At 33.8% G+C, this 17,527-nt stretch overlaps 4 protein-coding genes across 11 annotated transcripts; 3 read left to right on the top strand and 1 right to left on the bottom strand.

Moving 5' to 3' along the window:
* The first annotated feature begins 473 nt into the window (after positions 1–473).
* Positions 474–5,613, top strand: LOC105640521 (uncharacterized). 5 transcript variants are annotated; one of them, XR_016318572.1, is made up of 11 exons: positions 474–928; positions 1,440–1,606; positions 1,676–1,740; positions 2,624–2,664; positions 2,813–2,901; positions 2,978–3,091; positions 3,826–3,903; positions 4,532–4,597; positions 4,822–4,975; positions 5,074–5,145; positions 5,231–5,291. XR_016318572.1 is itself a non-coding variant. In XM_089715739.1 (10 exons), the coding sequence occupies exons 1-10, from the start codon at positions 769–771 to the stop codon at positions 5,286–5,288; spliced, it is 906 nt and encodes a 301-aa protein (XP_089571865.1). In that variant the 5' UTR covers positions 479–768; the 3' UTR covers positions 5,289–5,613. The 5 variants fall into 5 exon arrangements, 3 of the variants coding, with proteins under 3 accessions (XP_089571866.1, XP_089571865.1, XP_089571864.1); XR_016318573.1 differs by having other exon boundaries at positions 477–928; positions 4,913–4,975; positions 5,231–5,288; XM_089715739.1 differs by lacking the exon at positions 4,822–4,975 and having other exon boundaries at positions 479–928; positions 5,235–5,613.
* A 447-nt stretch (positions 5,614–6,060) lies between these two features.
* Positions 6,061–8,760, top strand: PYE (basic helix-loop-helix (bHLH) DNA-binding superfamily protein). 2 transcript variants are annotated; one of them, XM_089715744.1, is made up of 6 exons: positions 6,102–6,207; positions 6,311–6,346; positions 6,721–6,829; positions 7,541–7,656; positions 7,804–7,931; positions 8,112–8,760. In XM_089715744.1, exons 3-6 carry the CDS (start codon positions 6,762–6,764, stop codon positions 8,478–8,480), a joined length of 681 nt encoding a protein of 226 aa, XP_089571870.1. In that variant the 5' UTR covers positions 6,102–6,207; positions 6,311–6,346; positions 6,721–6,761; the 3' UTR covers positions 8,481–8,760. The 2 variants fall into 2 exon arrangements, with proteins under 2 accessions (XP_089571871.1, XP_089571870.1); XM_089715745.1 differs by lacking the exon at positions 6,311–6,346 and having other exon boundaries at positions 6,061–6,207.
* A 506-nt stretch (positions 8,761–9,266) lies between these two features.
* HVA22A (HVA22 homolog A) lies at positions 9,267–11,014 on the top strand. The gene is made up of 5 exons (XM_089715746.1): positions 9,267–9,505; positions 9,712–9,738; positions 9,889–10,011; positions 10,324–10,570; positions 10,730–11,014. Exons 1-5 carry the CDS (start codon positions 9,444–9,446, stop codon positions 10,790–10,792), a joined length of 522 nt encoding a protein of 173 aa, XP_089571872.1. The 5' UTR covers positions 9,267–9,443; the 3' UTR covers positions 10,793–11,014.
* Positions 11,015–11,519: 505 nt separating this feature from the next.
* Positions 11,520–15,767, bottom strand: EB1A (microtubule end binding protein EB1A). Of its 3 annotated transcripts, none has more exons than XM_089715741.1 (9): positions 15,632–15,767; positions 15,290–15,414; positions 13,527–13,595; positions 13,331–13,417; positions 12,561–12,667; positions 12,306–12,448; positions 12,131–12,207; positions 11,926–12,039; positions 11,520–11,808 (listed from the first exon to the last, which is right to left on the bottom strand). In XM_089715741.1, the coding sequence occupies exons 2-9, from the start codon at positions 15,395–15,397 to the stop codon at positions 11,686–11,688; spliced, it is 828 nt and encodes a 275-aa protein (XP_089571867.1). In that variant the 5' UTR covers positions 15,398–15,414; positions 15,632–15,767; the 3' UTR covers positions 11,520–11,685. The 3 variants fall into 3 exon arrangements, with proteins under 3 accessions (XP_089571867.1, XP_089571869.1, XP_089571868.1); XM_089715743.1 differs by lacking the exon at positions 15,632–15,767 and adding an exon at positions 15,580–15,607; XM_089715742.1 differs by lacking the exon at positions 15,632–15,767 and having other exon boundaries at positions 15,290–15,531.
* Between the last annotated feature and the right edge of the window lie 1,760 nt (positions 15,768–17,527).

Genomic DNA, 17,527 nt, shown 5'->3' with positions numbered 1-17,527 from the left:
ATGCAGGGCAATTGAGTAGAGGGTGAAAGAATCTATCACTTTGAAATTGTTAAATTTTATTTTTAACGGTAAATTTCATATACGTTACTCTCCTCGAACCCATGTGGCTGGCTTTCAAATTATAAATAGAGTAATTTTAGTTCGTACATGTATATTAGTTATAAAGTTGCTGGATAAAGTGAGAAAATGAGTAAACAAGGAGACAGAATGTTCACAAAATGGGTAAGAATGGAATTCAAACTTTAAAAATTTGCTTTGGGAAAAATCTGAGACAAGTGAATCACACAGGACATGATGTATGGTATTGGTATTTGGTACTAAATAGAGGAGTAACCAAAGGAAAAAGTGAAGGAGAGAGTCGGTAAAAGTTTAGTAAAGAATGCATGTGTCATGTCGGTACCATTTATTTATTATGTTTCTATATATAACCAATTTAAATTTCTAAAATGCTTTCAAAGGGTATCTATGTCATTATCATTTATTGTTTGAAATTGTAACATATCACTAGTAAGTAGTATCGAATGAAAAGAAAAAATGTCATTACCCAAACGAAAATGTCAAAATTCCACCAGAAGTTGGTATGGATTGAGAATTGAAATTTCACAGTAAAACGGGTAAGCCACCGTTGGAGGTGGCAAATGATGTGGGAGAGAGATTTCGATCTGTTACTTTACATGTGCTTTTGAGTCTACAAAACAACAGCAATAGCATGGATGGTGGTGGTGGTGAGTAAAATTAAGACTATGATATATCATCAATCAATTAATAATGGAATTGAAGATGGCGAGAGTGGTTAAGAATTGGTGGAGCCATTCAAAGACTGTAGTTCTAATTTGGTCTGTTTGCATAATCGTTTCCTTCTCTTTGCTCCAACTGGCTCTCAAAAATTCTTCTTCCCTTAATTACCCCTCTCCTTCGTCTTCTTCAGGTATGTTCCCCGTGATTTCTCTCTCCTTCTTTCTTAATTTTAGTGTTAGTTCCCCGAAATTTGTATCTTGCAGATTTTTTTTTCCTTGGATACGATAGCTTGGGACTGTAATCTAACATATAAAGGGACAGTTAATGATATTTTTCTTTGGTCGATGCTCACTGTTCTAAATCATGTTCATGAGCTCGTTATTGTTAAACCCATATGCTCGATCCATTTGTAATTTATGAATATTTTCCCAGGTCGGATGGGTTAACCATCTGTTTCTGAAATTGAAAATTTGTAATTAATGGTAAAATTTTCATAACGGTATGTTTTTTTTTTGAAGAAAATTAATTGTTGTTATATTATCTTCTGTTCAACAATCTTTAAACGAAATAAAATTTTCTCCATTTTTCTTTTAACTCAGAATTTGGTTGGAACCCAAATTGTGGTGTGAATTTCTAGAAACTCATGTATGTGTGGTAGAGTAGTCGAATTGTACTGACTGCTTAGGGAATACATCTATCAGATTCTCCTACTTCAAATATGGAACAAAGATCAAGATTGTATGATAAAATGGCAAGGGATTTAGATGAGAAAGGACCGACTTTCCTCGAACATGGGGAGACATCTCAGTCATTATCACTTTCTGATCTTTTCATTCTGAAGGATGGATCTTTAACACCTGTATTAAAGGTAAATTGAACTTTAACCGATGAAAATATTACTTCTTGTCTCTGTACCTGAGTATTGCCATCTGTGCAGGCAGCAAACCCCCCTGTCCGGGCTAATGTATTGTATATGAGCCCAGAATACTCTGTGCCCATCTCGTAAGCATTTAGTTCTCATGCTTCTTTTGTTTAGTTCCCATGTTTGACTAACATACTGTTTTCATATAGGTTCTCGGCAGTGATAGGTAAAACAAACATTAGCCACTCCATGGAAAAGAATAGACAATTGAGTTTTTCTAAAGTAGAAATAGAAATGAAAAAGGGGGAAAAGAGAAAAGAAAGGAGAGTCTTCAACATTGCTTGACTTGTTGAGCTTAATGTGCTTTTGGCAATCTATCTTTATGTGCAAAGGAAACTGCTGCGCTCTATTTCAGCAGTATGTTGGAAACATCTAGCACCTGCATTCTCATATGGTTTAGAATGTCCATATCTATCCGCTAATCAGGCCTTCACAATTGATGTAAAAAAAGAAAAAAAGGATGTAATTGGATGAGCTTACTCTTGTTGCTGTTCAAGTGATTGAACATCCTAAACTCAGTTAACTGCACTTTTTCACCTTTCACTCAATTATTTCTCTTTACTAAAATCCATTATATGAATGGTCAGTGTTGATCCCTGTAAAAACCAGGCATGTCATGTAGCAGAGCATGAAATTGCTTTTGAGAACATCTACCTATTTTGGTATAATTGTACCCCCAATGATGTTCATTTTTACAATAAATTGTTTTTATTAGTAATGAAATTACAACTCACACCCATCACCAGCTTTATTAGCATTAAATTACAAATCAGAGACTTGTACACCTCTGCTTGTTGATTTGAATGCATAACTAGTATTGTGATTCTCAGTGCAATGTGTTTGTCGTTATTTGTTGCATATGGATATGTTTTCTGTTTATTTCCTACATAAGGCTAGGCTTTTTCTATTTTATTATCTTTGTTTGATGATTAAAATAATGCATTTTTGCTTGGCTTGCTGCAGGGAGACTGTAAAACATATATTTCACCCATATTTTGATCAAGGTAATAATTGGTAGGCCTACCTACTCATGCTAAGTAGTTTATTGAATTTGTATGAAAGGAAAATTGCAGAGTGTAATGGTTTATTTATTCATTTCAAAATTTTGTATTATTTTATTGTTGTTGCCATGCTTACGTGTATTTTGGTTAGCAATTTGGTTTCAGAACTCTAGTTTATATCATTTCAGCATGTTTCATGCTTCACATCATATTTTACCTGTTCCTGCAACTGAAGATGAAGTAAGTTTCCTATATATTCTGTTTCTTACTTGTTAGGGGATCACTATAAATCTTGAATCCTCTTTTATTTTGTCAGATTGAAGCTGAAGCCACTGCTGTCAGAGCCGTTGCAGAGGGCCTTTGTCCCTTAAAAATTGTCTTGGATAGGGTTGTGTTGACTTCAACTGGTGTCCTTCTGGGATGCTGGCAGGTTGCTTTCTATGACTTTTTGGTTATTGTTTTTCTGTTCCTTCGTCAATGACTTGCGGTCATCTTCATCCTTTCATATGGTTGGATGCCATTTGGATTTTGGAATTGTGTTCTTAAGATTAAAATTATCTTCATCTTCTAAATATTGTCAATCTAGCTGTAGTTCTGTATTCAGAACTCATCAAGGAAGTGGAACTTTTCTCTGCAGTAATTGAGATAGTTATTATGATATTAAAATCACTTGGAATTGCATTTATATCTTTCCTAGTTGCAGAGCTGAAAGGCATTCATCTGGTGCATAGTTGGTTATTATCAGATAAAAAACAATGCCCACAATAGAGAGCGTCTTCTGGAATCTTCACCTTGTTAATGGTTAAGATTTTGACATTTCTTAACACAGGAAGGAGAGAATACATGACAAGAAGAACCTAAAGTATGAGAAATAAACTTTTGACTTCTTTTCATTATCTTAACTGCATAAAGTCTGGTTAAGCTTCAGCCGGTTCAAGCTTAACTTGAAACTTGTACTTCCCCTTTCCATTCCTTGTTGTTTTCTTTAGAAGTTCTTCTTTCAGCAATTGGCATTTACTTTTATTGTATCCTGTAGATGGGAACAAGTCATGGTTTGAGTGCCTATATTTGTGCAACACATACACATGAATGTGCACACACATGTATATGGCATTGGAAAACAATCCTGGAATGTGCTCACTGCAATGCGTTTTTTTTTTCCAGGTGATCTCTGGACCTGATCCCATAACCATTCGTTCTAAATTGAGAACTGCACTTCCACATGCCCCAGAGAAGCAACTTGTAAGAACCATGTGAATTTCTTATTTATGTTGTGAAGTAGGCAAAAGACAGATTACATTTTTTAATCACAGGGAGAGTGCCAATTGCATGAGGTAGTAAGCGAGCTACTGTGCATTGGAATCTTTCTGGTCAGCGACCTTAAGATATGCAAATATGTCAAGAATTGTTGCATTTCTAGCTTTATAGAATCTTTCTTTTCTTCTTTGCATTTTTTGTTTTTTGTTGCCATTGGAACTCCTCCAATATACCTGAAGTGAGCTCTAACCCTAAAATGTCAAGAACCTAAAATTTTTAGGTCCACCTTCATTTGCGCCTGGCAATTCCTGTCTTTCTTTCTTTTATAAAATTCCATGGCTGATGTTAAAATGCACCACATAATGTTGTTATCCAAGATGATCAGGGACAGTGATGCGTCCACTTCAGGAATTTATTGGTGCAGTATGGTGACACCTCCATAAATGCCTTGGCCTCTTAGATGCCTCCTTGAATGTTCTTGCTTAGATCTATATGAATGGCTTATCCTTCTTTAGTTCAATTGCAATATCGATAAGGAGCACTCGATTTCCTGTCAACTGCCTTGAAACTCTAATTTCTGGCACTTGCTAATTTGCTGTAATTGCTGTTGCAGTATGATGCTGCTATTCTCCATACATCCTTTGCTAGGCTTCTGGGTCATCCCAAAGCTTCACACTTGGTAAGTATCTGACAAGTTTTACTTCATCACTGCAAATTGCTAGTGTAGCTATGTGGAAAATTGTATTTGCAATTGTAATTAGGAATTCTACAGAAGCCTATGAAGCAAATGTCTCACTACCTCCAGGCCAATAAAAGCAAACTTATATTTATCAGTATAAGCACACTTGTATAAGATCTGAGATCACTGAGTCTGAGGATGATTAATGGAGATTCTGGTTACAGCGTGATTTGCTTTCCTTGTGTTCAAGTGTACTTTCACGATCGTGGAAAATAAATTTGTTTCATATAAGAATGCACCAAGTTTACATCTCAGGCTCAAGTAACGTCGTTGATTCAATCTCCTCATTAAGTACGCATGTTTAAGAAAGATTTTGCAGTTAATGTCCTTGGACCCCTTTAAACAAATGTTAAGACTGTAGCATAGCCTGATTTTGCATTCTTGATTTTAACTTTAATCGATTGTTGTTTACACAGGAGGCTTCAAATGAACTCCAGTTTTTCCACGAACTAGTTGCTCGTCTAAACAATAGAATAAAGGGATCTGAGGTGGGTTATTATATATGAGTTTTGAGATATTTATTATCTTGTAGATGTAGAAATAATTGGTATTTGGCTTTTGAATATCATTCAGGCAGTTATTTCAGAGCTCTGGTATGTGGAGGAATATGATGTACTGGCTCTTGCATTGAATGGAAGAATGAACATCCGCAAGTTCCAACTTGGCTGCAAAACAACTTGAACTATTGAAGGTTTCATACCCACATATGCATAGTGTAATTAGAATCATGATCGGAAAAAGTTTTTATGGTTGAAGCAGAATCAATGACTCGCGTGGAGAAATTTATAGCTATACATTTGTTTAGATTACGTGAAGATTATGTGCCTTTTTTTTAATCTTTTGACTAATAAAACTAAGAATCAAACAAGAAACATCGGTTGTCGGTTTAAATTGAAGTTCAGAAATTTTCTTTGGCTTGGCGTGATTTTGCAAAAGCCAATCAGTTTGATTTAAAATCGAATTGATCTAGTTCGATATGAGTTGATTTAATTTGAGATCAATTTTCATTTAATTCAGTTTCATCTTCGATTTGCTTTTTTAATCTTGGTTCAATTCGGAACCGAACCAACTATTTCTCGATATTCACTCCTTTTATTATTAAATTACTATTTACTCCTCACTTAATAGGAAAGATGACAGATTATATTTTAATAAATTTAAACCTTAAGAACTAAACAGCGTATTTGTCAGATAAAAAGACGAAATTATAATTATAATCAAATATTTATTACAAAATAATTATTAACCCAAATAATAATTTCACATGCCAACAAATTTCGTTTTCCTTATTTTTGAACTTGATAGAGTCGCGTCATTAGCTGACGTGGCCGGGAAGTGTGGAAACCAAATGGCATGCGCATTGACAAGTTAAAAGACCTAAAGCGACAAGCAACCAGCAAGAGAGCACGTGTCCGACTCGCGCGTCCGGATTCAATGCATCAATAAGGCACCTTCTCACCACGCGCTCTAACCCGTGCTGAACTCTCCCGCCACACACGCCAACTCGTCGTCTCTGGTTTTTTATGGACTCGTTACAACATTAACAAATCGTATTAACCCTAATTTCCATATCCATTACAAATTTCTCATGTTTCTCCTCCTTTAAACTTCTTTTTCATACTGTTATCTGCTAATTAAATCTTTCTTTTTCAGTGTTTGGCCTACTTTGCTGTGCCTTTCGTTTTTTCGGTACTTTTTCAATTTTTTTAATTAAAGATTCTCTCTGTTCAAACTTTTCTTTCTTGATTTGATAATTTCTCTGTTTTCAGCCTTTATTGTGATCTTTTGTTTCCCTGTAACTGTTTGGCTGCTAAGAAATTGGGGGGGAAATTGGAAATTTTGAGTGAAAATTGATTTTTTTTTTCTCTTTATTATGTCTGAAATCTTACTGTCATTTTTGTTAACATCAAATTTTGTTTCTAATGCAAAATGAACTAAAGCATTTGTGTTATTTGTTTCCTTTCATTTGCCTTATAGTTGTTGGTTTTTTTTTTTTTTTTTTTTTTTTTTTGGATTTTGAGAAGGAAATTGATGTGTTTTGGTTTTGGCTATTTAATTTTTAGGTGAGTTTCTGCATTGGTTGATTCAATTCGTCGGAACAAACATGAGTTCTGAGACTCCTTCTTTGGCGGCTGATGAGGTCAATGTAACAGCAGAGGCTAATGAAAACGGGTAAGTGATTAAGGAATCTGAAATTTTTAGTTTGGGTTGTTTTGGCTCATTTTGAATTAATGATTGATGACAGAGATTTATATTGGCATGAGATTCGCAGTCACAATTGGTATATTCTTTAGGCGCTTTATATTAAATATGGCATGGGATTGATAAACCGGAAGTGTACGCTTTGAAATATTAATGTCATCCTCAATTGATGGGGATTGGGGTGTTTTTAGAATTTTAAGGTGGCTGAGATTATCTCCTGTTGAATGTGCTTATCATGTTGGGCCACAGCCTGCGCTGCAAAAGCTGAGAATTAGAGTCTTGAGAACAATTTGACCACTTAATTCCAAAATGCTAAAGTCTAGGTCCGCTTCCAAGATTCAAATTCTTTTTTCTGGAATTTACTTCTTCCGTAATTGTCCAAAATTTGTTCAATCTTGTTTGGATTATTGACCTTAAATCACATGTATGAAGTTCGTGAATTTCATATGGATTGCCTGCAAAATCTAATTTGTAACTGTCAACGACTCGACGCCAATTTACTTATGACTTCTACTTGGGTCTGTTTGGAATTAAGTTTAGTTTGCCCTTTTATTACGTAGCATTAGGCCACCTATAGTCTTGGCTTTTGAATGAAAAAGTCAAAAGGGGATTTGTTTGAGTTTTGATGAACTGTTACAGTTTTTATTGTTTGACATAAATTTGTCTGCGTCTGTGATGCAGCTGTTGTCATGGCAAAAGTAAAGGGAAAGTACCAAAAGGAATTCACAAGGCTGAGAGGGAAAAACTGAAGCGCGAGCAATTGAATGAGCTCTTCTTGGAGCTAGCCAGTGCTCTTGGTAACTTTTATTCTCTACTGTTATTTTGTTTCCACCTTCCTCATTTTAGCTTTATGTGAAGGTCCATAGTCTTTCAGCTTGATAGAGTAGACCATGTGATTTTTTAGATTGCAACGTTGTTTCTCATTTTGAGAATTTCTTTCACAGAACTGACTCAGCCAAATAATGGAAAGGCCTCAATTTTGTCTGAAGCGACTAAATTGTTGAAGGATTTTCTTGTCCAGATTGAGTGCCTCAAAAAGGAGAATGCATCTCTGTTATCTGAATCTCACTATGTAAGGCTCCTCCTACACCCTGACAAGGACAAAATCTCCTGTGATGGAGTATTGAATGTAAAATTGGCCTATTAAAAAAAGGCCATGTATGAAAATTGTGAAGAAAGCTTTTTAGTGTCTGATGCATTTTGCTTGTCAATAATAAATAACAATAACAAAGTTGTGTGAATTGTTTCCTAGGTAACTACAGAGAAGAATGAGCTGAAAGAAGAAAACTCAGTACTACAAACTCAGATTGAAGGACTTCAAAGTGAGCTGGAAGCAAGGATGGTCCAATCAAAACCTGATCTGAATGCCCCTCCTCCCGAGTTTGAGCAGCCTGAATTGACATCACATTTTCCAGGAGACTCTCTCAGGTTGCCTACAGCAGATGCTTCATTACAGCAAACCTCAGCTGTCTTTGTAATCCCCTTCCATCACGATCTCCAAACATATTCAGTGACCGCCTCAAATGTGAGTAAACCACATGCTAGGTATCCAAACCCCGCAGATTCGTGGCCATCCCAACTTCTTGGAGAGCAAGTAACAGCTAGGAAAGAAGTTCAATAGCAATATCTGTAGCAGTTGGGACTTAAGGGCCCTTGATAATTTATAGTAGCCTTATTTGAGTAATACCCTTTTGTAGATTTTGTATATTTTGCACGGTTGGGAGTAGATGTGGATGGTGGCGGCAATGATTGGCGAATTGTGAATTTTAGTCTGAGGTTGGTGATGGTGGTTCAAGCTTGTTAGTAGGTGGGTAGGATCATGACAATCAAGATATTCAAGTGAAACTTTGTTAGTAATTGGAATTATAAATACCGAGTTTTTAACATAAAATTTTTATTAATCAGGTTCTGCAGCTTACTTGTTTATCACATTAAAATAGAAATAAAAGATTTGCTCAAACATAACAGTAATGATTTTATCACTAAGAGAAACTAAATTTGAAACATGTTAAACAATGAGAAAAAGGAAAATGACTCTCCTACATTTTTTACCGACGGCCTCAGCCTCACTATTCCCTGGAAGTAGAACTTAGAACACACCAGAGCGTGGCAATTCTGTAATTACATAAAGGAAAGTCTCTTTCAATTTTCATAGGATTGTTATACTGAGTCCTCTACTTCGAGGAAAAAAAAAACAATTTGGACCCATAAAGATCAACCGTTGAAACATAGAAAAAGAAAAGAGATAAGAAAGATCGATGGTTAAATATAATTAACCAGGTAACCGACACTTGGTATGCAATTTAATTGGATTGATGCGACAGACTAATAGAGTCCGCGATGCACTGAAAAATTGCCTATCAACCACCCTTTGGCTGCTTCTGCGCTTCTTTTTCTTTCGTTTTTTTTGCTTTTTTCTTTTGTACTTTTTAGGTTCTCTCTTCTGTCTCAGCTTTTAACACATAGATACACAGTTGTCAGTGATAAACGAGAATCTGAACTAGATAAAAGTTGAAAACTCTAGCCGTGTAATCGATTATTAGAGACCAGAACAGGTAAGCAAACAACAAATTTAAAGAGGGATATGGGATCTGGAGCTGGAAGCTTCTTGAAGGTGCTTCTTAAGAACTTCGATGTTCTTGCTGGGTTCGTTTCTCTCACTCTTCTCTTCCATATTCTTCTCATTCTTGAGTTCAATATTGTTAAAAGCTTGGATTTTATTAAGACATTGGTAAAAAAAAAAAAAAAAAAGGATTTTTCTGGGAATTTAACGTTTTTTTTTTTTTTTGAAGCTTTTACTCTGTTCATGTAATTTTGCCATTCTGATTTGATTAATTTGCTATAACTTGCAGGCCTGTGGTTAGTCTTGTTTATCCTCTGTAAGTGGCTTTTTCTGTTTATTATTATTGTTGTTGTTATTATTATTTTGGTGTTTGGTTTGGAGGGAGTTTTGTTGTAAAATATGATGGCATTGAGAATATATTTTTGTCATGTGTACTTAATTTGTGTTTTGTCCTTTCTTGGGGTAGATATGCCTCAATTAGGGCAATTGAAACCAAGTCTCCCATTGATGATCAGCAATGGCTTACTTACTGGGTCCTCTATTCAATGATTACGCTCTTTGAGCTCACTTTTGCTAAAGTTATTGAATGGTAAGGTTTTGATTTACTCTTGCTGAAGTTATGTGTGCTCTTTACCTATATAGAGACTCTGGAAGTAGGAGCTGCATTGAATTTGCTTTTTTTTTGATGTAATTTGTAACTGATATCTCCCTAATTATAAATTCAATTTCTTCCTCTCCTTATGTGAACAAGGATTTACAGCACGAATAGATGCATGTGTTTGTATTGCATTCTACTTACCAGTCATATTGAGTAATAAGTTTGTTTTGGTAATCTGAACTGTTTTATTCTGGTAGTTCACTGATTTTGTATTGCTGAGATGTTCTACATCGATGATGGCAGGATACCAATCTGGTCATATGCAAAGCTTATCATGACATGCTGGTTAGTGATCCCATACTTCAGTGGCGCTGCTTATGTTTATGAGCACTTTGTGAGACCTCTCTTTGTTAACCCAAAACAAACCGTTAATATCTGGTACGTCCCAAGGAAGAAGGATGTCTTCAGCAAACCAGATGACATTCTGACTGCTGCAGAGAGATACATTGAAGAGAATGGAACTGAAGCGTTCGAGAAGCTCATTCACAGGGTAAGCGATGAAGCATTAACACTAGGTTTTTCTCATTTACTACTGATCTGGGAGCTAATTAATCCTAAAAGTGAGTGATGGTGAGCGGATAGTTGATCGTAGCTATTTATCAACTAATCTAATTTGTAATTTTTTTTTTTCTTTGTTGGTGTTTTGCAGGCTGATAAGTACCAGAGCAGCAGTTACGCAAACACAATCTTTGAGGATGACTACAGACATTAAGGCTTCTACTCTGTTTGCTAGGACTAGAGTTCTCTACTTCTCATGCTGTAGTATGTAATTTGAAGTTAAAATATGTAATTATCATGCTCTGCCTCCTTGTCTCTTTCTCCCTTCTCTTTTTGTAAAGCATGCACTAAACTAAACTCTCATGGATATAGGTGATGAGAAAAGCGTTTGTTATCTAAAGATCTCATACACCAACTTTGTTTTTGGCCCCTTTAACCAATGTGTGAAAGAGAGATGCTTTTGCGTTTTTGCTCATGTACATGATAAACCAACAAAACATGTAAAATACATGAGCTTAATATATAAATTCACGCTTTTTATAGGAAATCTTTTGGCATTATTGAACATTTTAATTTATAAAATTGCATTTATTAAACAATTTAATTGACCTATATAGTTTGATTTATATCGATTAAATATTTGTCAGATAGTTGAAAAATGTGAAAACTATTGTTTTAAAAGTTATATTAACTATATAGTAAATCAATATTTTGGATATAGAGTTAAAAAAATGAAAATTTTATTATTAATTTGTTATTAACGTGATGAAGTGTGAGATTATTAAAAAAAAAAAAAAAAAAAGAGAAAATTGAAAATGCCACAAGATAGATTTTAAAATTCAGGTGCCATAATTTTTTTTTTTTAGACTTTAAAAGTTAAATTATGTACTCAACTTATCAGCAGTGATCATGACTTGCTGACCATGACTTGTGACTAGTAATTGGATGAAATAAAGATAGTATTCAGCTTGAGCAAGAAATTAAACGGTGTTTTAAGGGTCTAGAGGACAGTAAAAACATCACCACAAAATGGCGGTCGATACAACCACAAGCTTGTGTGAAGTATCTTCCATTTTCGGGGCAACATTATTCGTTGCTAATCAAAATTCAGGCCTCATTTTCATCCTCAACCTCACCATTCAAAGCTTGATTCAAATATTCTTGAGCTTCTTCAAGTGCGGATTCCTTAGCATCTGCAGCATACAGTATCTTCTTGATTGCAACTGCCATCTGCATGGGTATAAACGAAGGCATTAATAGAACACAAAACCCAATTAACATCAGTAATTTTGTCTTGCCTCATCTATGCAAATGAATATTCAACATTCATGTCGCCAAAAATCTTACTGGGATATCCTCCAATTCAGGAGTTTGACAAAGTATTTCAATATCCCGTAGCTTTGCGAAGTAAAAATCTCTCTCTTTTTCCAAATGGTCTACTGAAAGCTTGAGATCAGTTATCTATATCAGACAACAAATGCTTTAGTACAAAAAAAATCAAAACAAAAACGAACCATTAAGAAAAAATTATATAAGACCTAATGCCAGATACCTCCTTTGATAAAGTCTCAATCTCCGCCGAAGAATTAGCCCCACCTGCCACAGCAGATCCCCTTCCAGGCTTTGGCCCTGTAACAATGTACATCAAGCAACGAGGAGCAGAACTGAAAGGGAATAGAAAGAAAATTTAGGCAAAACAAAGAAGATATTTTGCTGCACAGGCTAACCAGAAGTTTTACTCAGGCCAACTGGTTCGCCAGAAGCAGAATTGTGCATAATGTTTGATTGCAGTGATTTTGAGGTCTTAGGACAACCCTTGCTGTTACGGTCCTTTCCACCCTTAATTCTCCGTTCCACAGGGTTATAATTCCTGTGAGAGACATTGATAAACAATTTAATGTTCAAGGTTAAGATAATACAGAAAGAGTTATGGTCTAAGAGTAACACACTAATAAAGGATGATCAAAGAGAAAGCAACACACTCATTCATGATGCCACCATTGATGGAATCACAGTATCGCTTCAACCATTGTAAGAACTCCAAGTTGTCTAAAGGTCGGCCTTTAACAAGCCTGTTAACTTCAATATGCTGCCACATAAACCAGAAGAAAAGGAACGTCAATGCAAATAATAATGTTTACCATAATACTAAAACGGACCCTGGTAAACATATTTCCAAAGCAAAAAAGTGTTAATGTAAAAAGCATAGAAATAATCATTTTCATGTTGACACAAACAATTATCTCAATTTTTTCCTCAATCATAGTGGATATTACACAAGTACCTCCACATGAATTAAGTGTTAACATTAGCATTTGATATTACACCAAAGGAAAAAATATCTAGCAATATTTTGGTTTTAATGGTGAGAAGCCAACTGGTTGAGTCAGCTGAACTTCAGAAATTTTCAGGCTGAACTCCAACACACATCCTATTTAAATCGTCCCCCTCGGACCCAATTACACAGGCTGAGGACAATTGTGCCAGCTGAATTTTTAATCCTCCAGGGAATCAGTGGCCCAGCTGAAAGGCGGGGCTGGAAAGTTTAACATTACAAAAATCATCGAACTTTGCAGAGAAACTAAACCATGTCTATGGATAGAAATTATATTCTCAGCTTTGACCTGTTGTAAACTTCTTGATGTTCATTCACCTATGAGTCCAAGGATTTGGATGAGAAATTAAAGAACATTAAAAAGTTCCTGCATGAAATTATGCAGAACAAATGCAGCTCAAAATTGAAAATAATTACCTTTTCAATTTTCAACTTGTTGAACACCTCCTGTAAAACCTTGTAATTTTGGATCATATCATATTCTGTCTTCGCATCAAAATTCACCTACAAAAAACCACATTGAGATCAAGTAGACACTATGCCGTAATTACAATAATTGACCAAAGAGACAAAGGTGGATAGGAGTAATAAAGATAGGACAACATATTGTCACCTTGTGCATGGGAACAACTCCTGGATAGGTCATGTCCATCATCTGACATTGCACGGCACCGGATGCAGCCTAGCCAAGTGATTCATAAAAGAAAAGTTGAAGAGATTAATATTTTAGAGGAGTTATGTTAGAACCACAATGCATAATTCACAGTTAAAGACTCTAAGAGCTAAAACACTAACGTTCATTTTCTGTAAAAATAATATTGATAGAGAGCATAGCTACAACTCAAATCAACTAAGCCTAAATTTCAAACTAGTAGGGGAGAAGAGCATATGAACAACTGAAGGGAAATTAGGTGCCCAAACACTTCTGAAATTCAAGCTACCTAGAAAGCCAAATGTTAAAACAGACATTTAGATACTGCTGTTTCAAAGCCAGTAATAAATGTACTGAAGTTGAATACAAATCAGCAACGATCATAAAGAAAAAATTGAAGGAACATCAATCTTTATGAATGATGGCATCGTCAACCTCTTTTCCCCTAAATGAGACTGCAAGATGAGGACAGCACAAAACTTTGACTATAAAATCCAACTCATAAGCTTGAAAAAACAGGATAATCAATTAATGATTAACAAATCTAGAAAATTGAAGATAAAAATTTATATTCACTTGCATACACTAACACTTTCAGGGTATCAGGTTTATGAAACAACCACAGTTACACAAGTCACATGAATATTTATTCCTAACCCTCTTCGGTGTGTAGCAAAAATGAAGCCTTTATCAGACCATGAGGAGGAAACATAATCTGAAACTGTTGGTTTCATCATCACAGCAAAGAAGAATTTGTTACTCATTGCACTTTTTAAGTTCCCTTGAAAGGATGAATTAAGTAAATAATAAGGTACCCCTCTGTGATCTTACCCAAAAAGTTCAAGTAAACTTGTAATATCAGTGTTAAAAGATACTGAATGAACATTAATTGGGGCTTTTCTTCAAGCAAAACGATCTACACATAAATCCCATAGCAATAAATGTGTTATTGTCAATAGCTAACTTATCTCAGCCATGGAAAATGCACCTCAAGCCATCATTCTTCAAATTAGGCAAAAACAAGAAGGCACAGAACAACTTTAACAACAATTTGTGCTTCTGCCACAAAAACTCATTTCTGGAATTTGAAAGATAAATATAAATTCATTTTTTAATAATTTGACTGTTAGATGCAGCATTCTTGCATTGCTTTGATCTTTGTGTTTCAACCATAAGCAAGTAGACATAAGGTTGAGTGGTTGACAAAGCTGCAAGAACTCTTTCTGGTTAGGGAGAAAAATGGAAAACTACATGAAAATTAATTGCTGCCATAATGTCAATAAGCAGAATACAAATATAATAGTAAATATAAAATATTAAAATTCAGTTTAAAAATAAACTGCAACCCAGGACTAATTTATCCTTGGAGAACGAAAAATTCAAGCTCACATAAAGAAAGCACCTCATGTTGAAGTAAATTATATATATTGCTTGGAAAAGCTTATAACTCCAATGCATGTCAAACACAGAACACCATTTTAGAGCATATCATATACAATTGTTCAAAAGCGCGTTTTCTGAAAAAACAAAACCCATTTGAATTAACTTGCAAGTGATTGCTTGAAAATTCTTATTAAAAAGCCCTCCAAAGCGAGTACATAATCCAAGAACTACATAACATTCAATCTAGAGAAAGATTCAAAATTTAACAACCAACAAGACCAATTACACGACATAATAACTACTGAAAACCAAGTACATAATTAAAAGGAAAAAAGAAAAACCTCTTCGATGCGAGTGAGGTTGAGCTGAAGCCTATTGTTGATCCAGGTTAAAATCTCATTCCTTCCAACAAAATATGCACTATCCATCATCCCTATATTCGATGCCATTTCTTCTTTTTCTCTAACTGAAAAAAATTAAAAAAAAAAAAAAAAAGACCCAAATTCAAAAAGGAAAAAACTTGAACACAGAGAAACAGAAGGGAAAAAGGGATGAAAATATAGGATATTTTGATTCAGTGCAAAGGAAGGATCAGAGACGAGAGCATGAGCATGAAATTAGGGATTCTTACGTTTTTTAAAATTGAATTTAAAAATGTTTGGTTATATAAACTGAAAACTTACTGAGAAATGAATGGCGATAGAGAAAGAAGGCGACAAATGGGAGCAATGGTTTTCAGTTGTCTGGTATCGATAACAACCAGCCCATTTAATGTGCGTTATTCACCATTTCCCCCCTTTTTTCTTCTATCCTAACGTACAATTTTTAATTAATTTTAACCAATCCAACTCTACTTCCCATTTTTGTTAAAAAATTAAACTACAATTCCCATTTTAGTAAAAACATAAATTTGTTTTATTTTTTTAAACAAAATTATAAAATTTTGCCAATTATATGTGGGCTGATTCATCTTTCCTCACTGACGTGAGCAGTGGAATGTTTTGAGTTCGAATCTTATCGATTATAAATAATAGCAAACTTACTGATTATACCCAGAAAATTAAATTGATATCGTATCGATTTTCATGGTTCTATATACAAAAATATATATTACCAGGAGATTGGAATTTTCCTTTCTGTTCTTTAATGTTCTTGTAAGGGATGATTTATAAATGGTAAGTGAGCAGGCGAGATGGACATGGTTGCTTGTCCAATTTAGACTATAATTGATTTGATTTTTAATCAGAATAAAATTGATTGACAGTATTAGATTTTGAACTGGATCAAAATCGAATAGGGGTGGATCCAATTCATTTTTTAATTTTGAAAAAGGAAACTGACTTAAAATGGTTAAAATTGGAATTGGCAAAAAATTATGCCCATTTTGATAATGATTTTAATAACTTTCAATAAAAGGAAAAAAAAAGTTTCAAAATTATATTGAAACCGAAAATAGAAGGACTAAAGTCGATATTTTGATTTTGATTCTCATAAATCTAAAATTATTGATTCGGTGAACCGGTGACCTTCAAGATGAGATGACAATTTTGATATTTTCTACTATTTGCTTTATTTTTATAACTTTATAAAATATTTATTTTTGTAAATCTTTACTATTGTAAGACATCATTATGTTATATAAGCAGTTTTTTAAAATAAAATGAATTAATGAAAAGGGGTAGTTATGAATCTCAAAATAAAATTATAATTAACATCCAAAAAAATTATTTAAATTTTTTCTAATAATAAATGCATATGAAAAGAATGAAAACTTTCTCTCCTTAGATATTAAAAAGAAAATATTTGTATAAAAAAAATAATAGTGGTTTGATATTCAAACATTATAATTAATAATAATTATAAAGAGTGGTTCAAGTGTTAAGACACGTTTTATTATAATGAATAATTTAGTCTTATTTAAAAAAAAAGTGGATTATTATTACATTGAGAGGATGATCTATCTCAATAATAATAATTCTTAAAAAAAAAAAAAAGAAGATTATTTTGATAAATCAGTACTTACCTAGAGGGGTGTCATGTAAAAGATTACCTTTTTCCATATTAAAAAATATATATATATATATATATATATAGCAATTGAAACATTTCTTTTGCATTTTTATACAATAAATGTAGAATATACACAAAAATTTTCGTGTAGAATTCATTATATTATATGCAAAATACCCTGTGCTTTCTTTCTTCCTTTCCTTCTTTTTTTTTTTTTTTTTTTTTTTTTTTTTTTTTTTTTGAGTTTGTATGATCTAGATCAAAGGACCCATATTAATTAATGTTTTGTAGGACAAAATATTAATTGATGAATTAATCTAAATATTATAAATTATTTTTATCACCATGTCAAATAAAAAGCATTGAATGCAGCTAATTATACGTAGTTTGATTGGTTTTTCATTAATATGAGAAATAGAATATTAAATGCAATGAAACAAAAATTTACAAAAAAAGTATTAAATGCAATGAAACAAAACTTGTATCTTTCCATGTGTACCTTTTAATTTGATTTCTATCGCATAGGCATGGAGAAGGGACCTTTATGTATTATGGTTAGGATGTCTAAG

The sequence above is a fragment of the Jatropha curcas genome, chromosome 10, assembly GCF_041381405.1.
Source record: "Jatropha curcas cultivar XTBG-Jc1 chromosome 10, XTBG_Jcur_1.0, whole genome shotgun sequence".
Lineage (NCBI taxonomy): Eukaryota > Viridiplantae > Streptophyta > Magnoliopsida > Malpighiales > Euphorbiaceae > Jatropha > Jatropha curcas.
This window is presented reverse-complemented; position numbering and strand designations above follow the sequence as displayed.